The sequence below is a fragment of the Spodoptera frugiperda genome, chromosome 2 (genome assembly GCF_023101765.2).
Source record: "Spodoptera frugiperda isolate SF20-4 chromosome 2, AGI-APGP_CSIRO_Sfru_2.0, whole genome shotgun sequence".
In the NCBI taxonomy this organism is placed as follows: domain Eukaryota; kingdom Metazoa; phylum Arthropoda; class Insecta; order Lepidoptera; family Noctuidae; genus Spodoptera; species Spodoptera frugiperda.
The window spans coordinates 12,332,097-12,343,362 of NC_064213.1; the positions used below are offsets into that span (position 1 = coordinate 12,332,097).

Sequence of the window (11,266 nt, forward strand, 5' to 3'; positions counted from 1 at the left end):
CGTTTATATACGGCTAAATTGCGATAAATCAAAAAATAGAAATAATTAAGGAAATATAAATATGAGATATTACAATCAATAAATTAAATATTAAGCATACCAAATTTCAAAAAAGTATCTTAATTAATGTAAAAGTTATCACGTTTTTCCCTTTAAACGCCTCTACTGTAAAGTACGTTTTTTTGAGTTAGCGTAGTATAAATTGCTGGTGTCGATTTATTTATTAGTAGAAAAATCATGTTTAATTTTACAGCTTAAGTCAATAAGCGGGTAGTAATATTAATAAGACAGTAAGGGTCGGTGGCCAAACGCAGACTTATTAACGTAAAAATACATTATACAGTTAAAGTGATATAAAATTCTTCACATTATGTAATTACCTACTTGACAAAAAAGTACAATAATTTTTATAATTTATTTCTAGTACATATTATATGTATTTATAGTCTATATATATATAAGGCATAAGAGCTAGTTTTGTTGCACCCTCAAATTATGAAAAATCTACTATCGTAATACCGAGTTAAATTATATAAACAAAAGCGAAATAACCGCTTCATTTAGAGATAACATAGATAAAGCATTAGAATCAGCCACTCGATAGAAGTTAAAAGTAAACATTTGTATTTTTGTCACAGAGTCACGTTGCTATGTGAATGCCGGCCGGTGGCGAGCAAAACAAGTTTAATTTAGTACAAATATAATATCTAGGATTGCTATAAGACTATAGTCCGTTCACAAAACATGTTTGTGCCTTAGAAATAGTGTAATAAAGCTTTTAAATAAAACAAACTTACCCTAAATCGATATTTTCCAATCGGTGGCCTAGCATATGGAACGCCTTGGAAGCTGGCATAGGACCGGCCTTTAGTGGACACCTTCCATGCTCCCTGCAGAAGCCCATGAGCCACTCGGAGCGTAGGATTAGGGCCCTGAGCAGCCACCAAACCCACGACCGTCAAAAACAGAAATAACTTTAACGACATTATTTTGAAAATAGAACAATATGGCGCCACTGACATGCGTGCGCCAACGCAGATCGCCGGCGCGGTACTGAATTCCTAATGTTTAATGTATACAATCAGTGAGACTTGGCGGTGCACAGATAATAATATTGTCATTAAGGGCGCCCACAGACACCTATTGTGCGTGACCGGTTGTGTCTCGCGACGCTGTGATTGGTTGTTTCATATTTTACTCTTGATCGGTTATATCAATTTGTCAACATTATCAACAGCTCGTGAAAGTCTGTTGTTATACTATCGGCTTAAAAGAAAAGAAAAGTCATTTGCCATTATTGGACCACTTACCTTCGTATTGACGTAACAATTGAAATATGACAGTTAGGAAAAATGTGATTTATCATTTGAATAAACCTTACAAATATAAATATAAGAACGTATATGCGACGTTCAACATTTTCTGACTACCAATGGTTGCTTTGTTTGGACCAATGTTTCTTCGATTTGACCAGTTATTTGCTATCATTGGGCTTAGGATTTTTTCTCTACTGGTCCATTCACGGTATACTAGGAATTTACTATACTACAAAATATACTACATATTTAATTCTTTATTATTTCTTGAGACATTTCGAAAAGCCAATGTGGTGCAAAGAAAGTACCGGTCCAATGGTCGCAACCTTACCCTAGCACTAATCACGATGCAGCATAAACACAACGATCTCCGGCCCGAGACGATCTCCGGCCACCGTAAGTGCGGGCCTGCGGACGGCGAGCAAGGGTAGCTCACCGCCCGAACAGAACCAGACCCGTGCGTGCGGCGCGTCGCGTTCAGACAGAGGCATAAACACAAATTAAATTTAGCATAAACAAAAAGTAAAAAACATACTAGCAACGTTTTCTTTTCTTCTCCTCTAATAATATCTTCTGATTTATTTCGTTGCGGGATCCAAGACAGTCATTTATGTCCCTGGGACGCGCCGGACTTCAATGTTCCGGTGTTTTCATGGTTGTATCAACTAAATCCTGGCTTACAGGAGTTGCAGCAGTGTAGTGGAAGTGGCGGGCTTGTCCAATAAAAAAATGCTAGCAACGTGTCTACACTAAACAGGTTACGCACTCATTATAAGCTAGGCCCACAAGTCACCCAGCATTGATTTTCTGTAGACACCTTTGCAGTGACGCACGGACGGTAGTAACATTTTATGTTATGTTAAGAGAAAGAGCAAACAAACAAAAATAAATGAATATAATTATAAATTATAATTTATGAAATTATGAGTTATGTTTGCCAGCATAATAATATGCTTTGCATATGAGATTGAGCCACAATATTCACACTTGGATGAAGTGTTGGACATCGCATTTTAAAAAGGTTAAGTTTGTCAAAATGTAAAAAAAGAGAATAACCTATGGAGTTTCTTGCTCGTTCTTCTCCATAGGAATCTACATTTTGGAACGAGTAAATAGCTTCACTAGAGGACTGACCGACAGATAGACATATTTTTTATACCTATTGTAATATTTGCTCTGACGTTCAAAAGTGCTATCCTGGTCTATTTGAAATACTTAATTTTGACTTTGCCGTGCTTGCTGGTCGCTGTCAAGTATGTAGTCCATTATTTTGCCGTCAACACACTCACAGTATCACATTTACCATCTCAAGTAATATCGGTTCCCTTAGTATGAGTTTGATTTACGTTTAAAGTAATCGATACTAGCACTCTGATTGGTTAGTTTATTCGAGCCGGCCAATTAGAGCCCCGAATGAACTTTCGCTGCGATTCCTTCGAAGGGCACGGACATCCGTATCATATCGTCACGCTTTTTATTATCCCTGAAGGGGTAGGAAGACGTGCACATTACGACACGTAATGACAATGCACAATGTAGTTCCATTCACATTTCACCATTTGTATAAGTCCCATGTAATAGGGGGTGAGCTTATTGCCATAAACTGGGCACAAATCTAGATTCCGTGTTACAACTGAGAAATTTTCGAAACACCGAAAAAAGCCCAGTACCTACCTAATACTTTGCCCAGTTCGGGAATCGAACGCGAGATACCTTGCCCGGCAGTTGCACTTGAGACCACTCAACCAACGAGGCAGTCTCAGAAATGTGTTAGTTATTTATCTCCATATAAATTCTCCATATAATTTTGTACTGGTTTACTAATTGGGTCGCTCGTTACCAGATATTCTGTATATCAATATTGTGGTTGCGAAGGCATACATAATGATAGAATTTGGTTTCAATCAAACCGGAAAATCGAGGTAATTTATTAATTAGTTAGGTATGGTCGGAATAATCATGTATCTAATTCATCTATAAGTGTGGGAGAGCTTCAGCACGAGTGGGCTCGACCGGAGTGATACCACGGCCTCACAGAAAACCGACGTGAAACAATGCTTGCGTTGTGTGAGTATGGTTACTGGAGGCCTAATTACTCGCTTTTCCAATCTTTCCAATCCTCAATTCCCCAACAACCCTTAAATTCCTAAAAGGCCGACAACGCACTTGTAACGCTTCTGGTGTTTCAAGTGTCCATGGACGGCGGCGATTGCTTACCATCAGGTGATCCGTCAGCTCGTTTACCGGCTTATTCCATAAAAAAGTATTTAAACGTGTTTTCGTTAAGTTTGTTTCGAACAACACGTGTAGTGTTTTAGTTTTAATAAATTGTTATTGTTCAGTTTGCAAACTATCAGAGAGTTCAAGGCGATCCGGAAGCAATTCTTTTTTGTGTGGACAGGCCAAGGCTGTTGTCTGGTTGCTAACGAGACAGCTTAGCAGAAATTATTGGGTCCTAGATTTTACCAGCGGCTTTGCTCGCGTTTCCGTGGGATAAAAATGTGGTCTATGTTCCAGATCATAATCTACCTCTGTTTCAAATTTCATCTTGATATTTGTAGCTGTCAGACATACAAACGTCGTATTTATATTTTTTTACATTGCCCCATACTAGGATATTCTCTATTCTCTTGTAGGGGTGTTAATAAAAATACATTTTCACCTACACGTAACCAAACCCGAAACAATAATTTGTGGATCACACAAAGAATTGCTCCGTGCGGAAATCGAATTCGCTACACTTTGCGTGGTACCCGGTATATAGTATTAGTAGGATAGCAAATATATTTTCCTAACAACATCAGTAGCTTCCAGTAACCAATATCATCTAGATACTTAGGTCTTTTAAGGCGTACTAGAATTCCATTGTGAAGTAAATTTCATTTCTTAACGCCTCAAGTAAATTTACAAGCAGCCTTTGTTCAAATCATCGTTAGAGTACCAGTCACGTTTTAAATGGCAACACTTGAGAACAGCTAGTTACATTACATACACATTTTCAACTTCATACTTTGACCATGTCACATTTATATTGCTGGTTTAGTATTAAAGGCTGGTGAGTGAGAATGAAGTGAGACGGCAATGGATACCGAACAATGACTTTTAGTAGATGGTTCGATCTATTCGAGTAAAGGATTCAAGATACACAGAAACCGTATGAATTTCTAAAATTAATTGGTGGCAATTGTTAACGCGCAAGTAATTTTGTATTCTATTTCCAAATGTTTATGAAACATTTTTGATTAAATTGCGTCTCGTGTCCTTTTTGATGTTCTGAGTACGAATGTCATCAAATAATTATGTTTCTGAGTAAAGTGGAATACTAGTATAATCTGTATTTAATGAGATATTTATTTTGGGAATATTATTTTGTCTTGGCACAAAAATGATGGTAATGGCATCCACTTAATTCCTCTTCATAATTATCTTTCCTCACTTTTTTGGTATTGATACAGTACCGTACCTATGTACAAATAAATTGACTATCTACACTAATATTAATTATATAAAGCTGAAGAGTTTGAACGCGGTAATCTCCAAAACTACTGGTGCGATTTGAGTAATTAAATATTATTGTGTTGGATAGTCTACTTTTCGAGGAACGTTATAGGCAATAAAACATTATCTTATGACCAATAGGAATGAAACCACGTGGAAGTAGCTAGTGTACAAATAAAATGAAATAGAATAATAAAAACACAACATCCTAATTACAAGGAATTCATATAAGCATAATTTCTTACTGGCCATGGCAACTTTAAAAGCAAATTGTTCTCATTTAAACTCGTTGATTCACCATGGTGCCAATGTTCGACAGCGGAGTTGCAACATGAGCAATCCGCCCATCACATACTCTGGGAGTGTGGTCTCTGGCAATCTGAGCGTAACACTATGCTGGATAATTTAATTGTTTCATCAGGTGTAGTTTATTACACGGACCTTGTGGAGTCTCGAGCAAATTTCCGTGCGTTTAGGCGTTTTTGCCATACCTATTATTGGAAGCAAGTATAACAGCTCACGCATAGGACCCATTTAGTATTAGCATTTAATATTTTAGTTTTAAGTAAAATTTCCGTGGTGCTTGGCGACTGGGCTTCTCCCAGTTGTGCAGTCTCTTTTGTGCCTTAAGGCTTAAGTCATCCTGTCTCCTGCATTAAATTCACCGAGGGAAGTGGAAACTATCGTTTTGTTTTCTTCTCCTCTAATAACATCTTCTGATTTGTTTCGTTGCGGGATCCAAGACAGTCATTCATTTCCCTGGGACGCGCCGGACTTCAGTGTTCCGGTGTTTTCATGTTTGTATCTACTGTAGATCCTGGCTTACAGGAGTTGCAGCGGTATGGGAGGTTGTGGCGGGCTTGTCCCAAAAAAAAAAAAAAAAGCATAAGTGATTGAGTATTTGGTAAAGTTTGATTTGAGACGTCTATGAACCAAGTTTAGTTTTCTTAATTTGTCAAAATAATAATTATGTATTTTGTACCACATAAGTATGTATTCAGATATATAAGACGTGTATAAAACGTAGCTAGGTATATAAGACGACCTATTTGTATGCTAATTCTTATCATCAGGTGATCTGTCTGCTCGTTTGCCGACCTATCCTATATTAAAAATTCACATTTTTAAAAAGTCACGTTTGTAAAAAAAACTCAATTTAAAGAAACAATCAGTTTGGATGAAAACAAGTTCCTATACAGCAGGGTTTGTCAAACTTTCGGCTCCACGAACCTCTGTTAAAATTTGTAAGTGACAGCGGACCCCTTTACTAAGAAAAGGATAAATTTGAACGTTGAAGGAAATAAGGTTTATATTGAAATAAAAGGTAACACATAAAGTACGGTACCAAAAGAAATGTCTTTGTAATAATTAATGTGATGGGTGTGATTGTTGCTTGTCGCAAATGGATTCAATGTTACGAGTAATTTTGGACAATTTTTATTTTTACCTTAAAGCCTTGTCCCCATTAGGAACATTTGTCGAGCGACTGTGTCCTTGCAGATATCGGGCGATGTCGGATGAGGTCGGGCGATGTCGGACGACATCGCTGGGACATTGTTGTAATTGTCTACTCTAACACTAATTTTCATCAACTATGCGACAAGGAACAGTTTTTATCATAACCAGGTGTGAAAACATTAATCAAACATTCTCACATAAGCCACCATTACGTAAATCTTGTCGCCCCTTTTTTTGAGGGGGGAAAATCATCCAATGACTTCTCCCGCCTTGGCCGAGGCGAGAGGGGGTGTCAGACTCTTACTGACTAAAAACCACCCTGTTCCTACTCCTGCTTTTCGAGCCGAAGCCCTGGTAAACCCGCTAGGTAGTCCGCAGCTCCGGATTGAGGAGAATCTCTGATTTACAGCAACCTGCCAGTAACTATTAAAAAAAAAGGAAAATAAAAAATGAATTCCCGAAGTTTTTGATAAATCTTCGAACTTCAAACAGCCAACGGTTTAGAACTTTCAATTCGAATTACGAAAACAATTTGAATGTAAAATAAATTTTGTTTACTTTGACTTTTTTAACGACAACACAGTTTTACAAAGCGGATCACGTTGCCTTCTTAGGAGATTCGGCCCGTGTTTTCTTAAAATAAGTAAATTTGAATTACTTATGGAAATATGAAGAGTTCATTAAACTTCGAGTATTTTATTTGCTGAGCCTCGGGTTTATTTTTGAGATCGGGCAAAGGGTGTTATTCGGTGTTTTGAAAACTGTTCACTTATCTTTGGGCACTACCACTGTAGTGAAAAAACACTGGAAAGCCTGCTGTTTTTTCGACCATTTATGTTATGTTCTACCATGTATTATCATAGATATAAAAATAAGAAATTGCGTAATATTTACTTCGCTTATATTATTTAATAATAGGTAATAAGTAGACACGTGTATCTAAAGTATAAATAAAAAAGCCTTGAATAAATAAAGTCTTACTATTTTTGAATGTATTATCTAATTGTTTATTTTTTAATTTATAGATAGAAAACTTCTTGTTTACTAGTTGCTAGCTGATGACGAATTAATGCTACAAATTCACACTGCAAACAGAAGTCGACTTTATGTTAATGTCGTAAAGTACTATATAGAATGTGTTGTTGAAAACCGCGTAAGTTTCATAGATTTATGCGACAAATAGTTCGAACTGGTGAGATAGTTACAAACTTCAGACGTTCCGTATTGATTTTTCTTCGTATTGTTTTTAGAGGTCGTCTGTATTCCCAAGTTATTGGTAAACAATGTTTCTTCAACGCTTACTCAACCCGCATTGAACAAGTGTGGTGATTAACCCTTCATGAGGTTTTGGGACAGCGTGTGATCCAAAAGTGGTTTTGTCACAAGTGGTTTTGGATAACCATGTGAGTCTTAACATAAGTACACTAATTAATTATAATGTTATCGGCTTACTCACGTAATGTTTTGACGAGGAACTCGACTAGTTTCAAGTCATGCTAGAGGCTCATATTCATGAGCAGCATTCCGCGATACACGACGCGGCGATTGTCGCGCTGCTACTCACATTACGTGAGTAAGCGGATAACATAATAATTAATTTAGTATGTCTCACGAAAGTTACAATAAAATCACATAAGTACACGTTTAAAATTCCCGCTGTTTCTTATTGGAGCGTTAAACCCTTGGTATGCCAGAACGCAGATCCATACAAGACATAATGTGTTTTCTATTGTATCTTATATACCTACATATACGAGCTTTTCCATCAGAGATCTGTTATGTAGCTATGCTACGAAGATGTAATAGCTGAGCTGTGAAACTATGTGACCGTTTCTACTAATACTAAGCTATGTAGCTGTGCGAGTAAGATGTGCCATGAAGATGCGCCGCCGCAAAGTAGCTGTGCGAGGAAGATGCGCAGCTCGAGTATGCAATGTATCGATAGTAGGGAAGCCATCCATAGCACATCTTTCCATATAAAAAACATAGCTTCATCAAAGAGTCTTTTTCCAACAGGGCTAAGCTACGTGTATCAATGAATATGATTGGTAGAAGCCAAACACATCCACAGCAACGTAGCATAGCACATCTTAGGTGGAAAAGCATCCTAATGCTCAAACCTTCTCCGTGCGAGAAGAGACCTTTGATCAGCAGTGGCTACTTACAGGCTGTTGATGTCGTCTGGGAGTTGTTGATATTTAATATCCTTTCAATGTTGCAATACCTATTTACATAATATGTATTCAAAAATATTCACATTTTCATTAAAATCAATTCGAAAAGTATAATACTTAGTACTTATGTTACCTATTTGCTGTTGCTCAATAAAATTAATACCTATGCTAACTGACACTTGACCTTGTTTATTTCCGTTCGGTTTTTTACTTATGTATATCTTTTTTATATATGAGTACTATAACATGATCTTGTACCAAACTCAGAAAATATCAATGTAGAAAAATACTTTAATCTGTCATACTGTCCATCGAGTAGATGTAGATATTATTATATGCAAAAAGTTATTTGTTCTAAAAGGTTAGATACATTGTAGCGACTTCTATTCCCGCACGGAGCAACTCTTTGTGTGATCCTCAAATTGTTGTTTCAGGTCTGGGTGTCATGTGTCCGACAGAACTTGTATATTTGTAAACGCACCAACAACACAGGAGAAAATCCTAAATCCTAATGCTACCACATCAGGATTTGTGCAATTTAAAAACTATAATATGTATATTTTATATATTTCACGGCTGGAAAGACAGATAATTTATTGGATATTTTGTTGCATAATAAAAAAAATTAAGTATGCTCCCATAGCCATGCTTCGGCACGAATGGGCCGGCTCGACCGGAGTGATACTATGGCCTCACCGAAAACCGACGTGAAACAACGCTCGCGTTGTGTTTCGTTGTGTGAGTGAGGTTACCGGAGGCCTAATTATCACTCCCAATCTTCCCAATCCCCAACAACCCTTAGATTCCTTTTCTCCAAAACGCCGCCAAGGCACTTGCCTTGCCGGCGTTTAGGCGGTACAAGTGTAACGCCTCTGGTGTTTCAAGTGCCAATGGGCGGCGGAGATTGCTTACCAACAGATAATACGTCTGATCGCATAAAAAAAATCAAAGTCTATAAAAAAGTTTATAAAGTCAGTTTGTCCGTAGTACTTTTATACATGCAGATTTGGTGCTCGTTCATTCAAATAAAGTAAACATTTCACTTCGGACCCAGATGGAGTATAACAATATTATAAAAAGCGGTTTGCTATCGATCCCTTGCCCGGACCGCAGGGCATAGTATCTTTGAATTTACAGCAGACCCGTGATAAATGAGTGCCATATTATTGTCAATTTACATAATTTACAAAGGTCACTCCTTCGCTGGGACAGCATAGATTGGCGGTCGGTCGGCCTAATCTCCATTTAAGAAAATACATAAACATGTTTTGGGTTACAACGTGAAATGATGTATGACTTTTCATTTTCAGTTTTTTCTTATGTATATGAGTGTGGATTAGTATTATTGTGTATAAGAGTATGAAATTAGCTCGCCTGGTACGCAGTTTTTTTTTACGGTACTGGTATGGCCTTTTTGAGGGCGGAAAATCATCCAATGACTTCTCCCGCCTTGACTGGTATGGCCTATATTATGCAACTAGCTACTACCGCGCGGTTCCACACCGCTCTGCTTGGCTCCTATTGGTCATAGCGTGATGTTTTATAGCCTATAGCCTTCCTCGATAAATGCACAATCCAATACAAAAATAATTATTCAATTCGGACCAGTAGTTCCTGAGATTAGCGCGTTCAAACAAACAAACAATCAAACAAACGAACTCTTCAGCTTTATAATATTAGTATAGATGATCATTTTTAGAGTTTCTTTTTTGTCTAAAAATGTTAGTGTACATTTTCATACTGTGCACCTTTGTGTTGCTATCTTTTGCTCTAAACCTACTTTAGTAGTTCCAAGTTTTACTAAAAAATTAAATTCACGGAAAATTAAATTTATAAAACGTATTTATAAGCCAAAAAATTCACGATAAATCAGATCCTCTATTTGGAAATCCGGAACGATCCGAAAAGTTTGTTGAAATTTATTTTACAGGTGTAACCCAACAGGGAAGGTATATCCAGCGGGAAAGGTTTTGTTGGTTTTTAATATTATTGCGACTGAATTACTCCGAGGACTCCCTAAGTAAACAGTTAATTTACTCACTTTCCGAGCGGAGTTTCACTCCTGTAGTACTCGTATGTAACGTTATATTAGTTAGGTATGTTACTATTTCAAAAGGTAAGTATCGGAGTGTAGTTATATGTTTACTAGCTAGTTCCAAGCGGTTTTACCCGCTGCTCGGCTCGTATAGATCACAGCGCTATTACTAGGCTTATAGTCTTCCCCGATAAGTGAATTGTCCAAAACAAAATAAATAAGAGAATTCAAATTGAAACTGTAGTTCTTTTTTAGAGGGAAGCCATTCAATAACTTCTTTCGCCTTGAGCGAGGTGAGCGAGTTACTACTCCTACTTTTCGAGCTGGAACTCCGGTAACCCGCTAGGTCTTATTCTGAAAAAAATGTATTTATATGTATATTCATATGAATGTAGTAAAAAGCAGTTATTTCAATATTACAAACAGACACTCCAATTTTATTGATTAGTCTAGATTACATAATGTTTTCAAATATAAAACAAAGAAACAAACATAACAAGTTTCAATCCAAGCTCCATTTAACTGACAACAGAAAATTCTCTTTGAAAAATTACACTTAACCCGACTCAGATGACAAACGAGATTGTACCGAAGTACTGTAGATTAAATTTATATGTACGGACAAGAACATACTTAAGTATATGTATGATAAGCTTTAAAATTGAATGGAATGCGCTTCTTGGCTGAATTATATTAGACTTGATGTACTTTGGGGGCTTCGGAGTAGGTCTACTTACAGGACTCGGTAGGCTCTTACTGCCGCACTCAGAGACATTTAATGATTA

The 11,266-nt window shown here is 37.1% G+C and overlaps 1 protein-coding gene across 1 annotated transcript in view; it reads right to left on the reverse strand.

Annotated features, from left to right (window-relative positions):
* Positions 1-1,069, reverse strand: part of LOC118269160 (venom carboxylesterase-6) — a 30,385-nt gene extending 29,316 nt beyond the window's left edge. The window contains exon 1 of the mRNA XM_050700497.1: positions 798-1,069. Within this exon, the coding sequence (XP_050556454.1) occupies positions 798-1,022 (225 nt within the window). The 5' untranslated portion in view covers positions 1,023-1,069. The remainder of the gene's footprint in view (positions 1-797) is intronic.
* Positions 1,070-11,266: the final 10,197 nt, after the last annotated feature.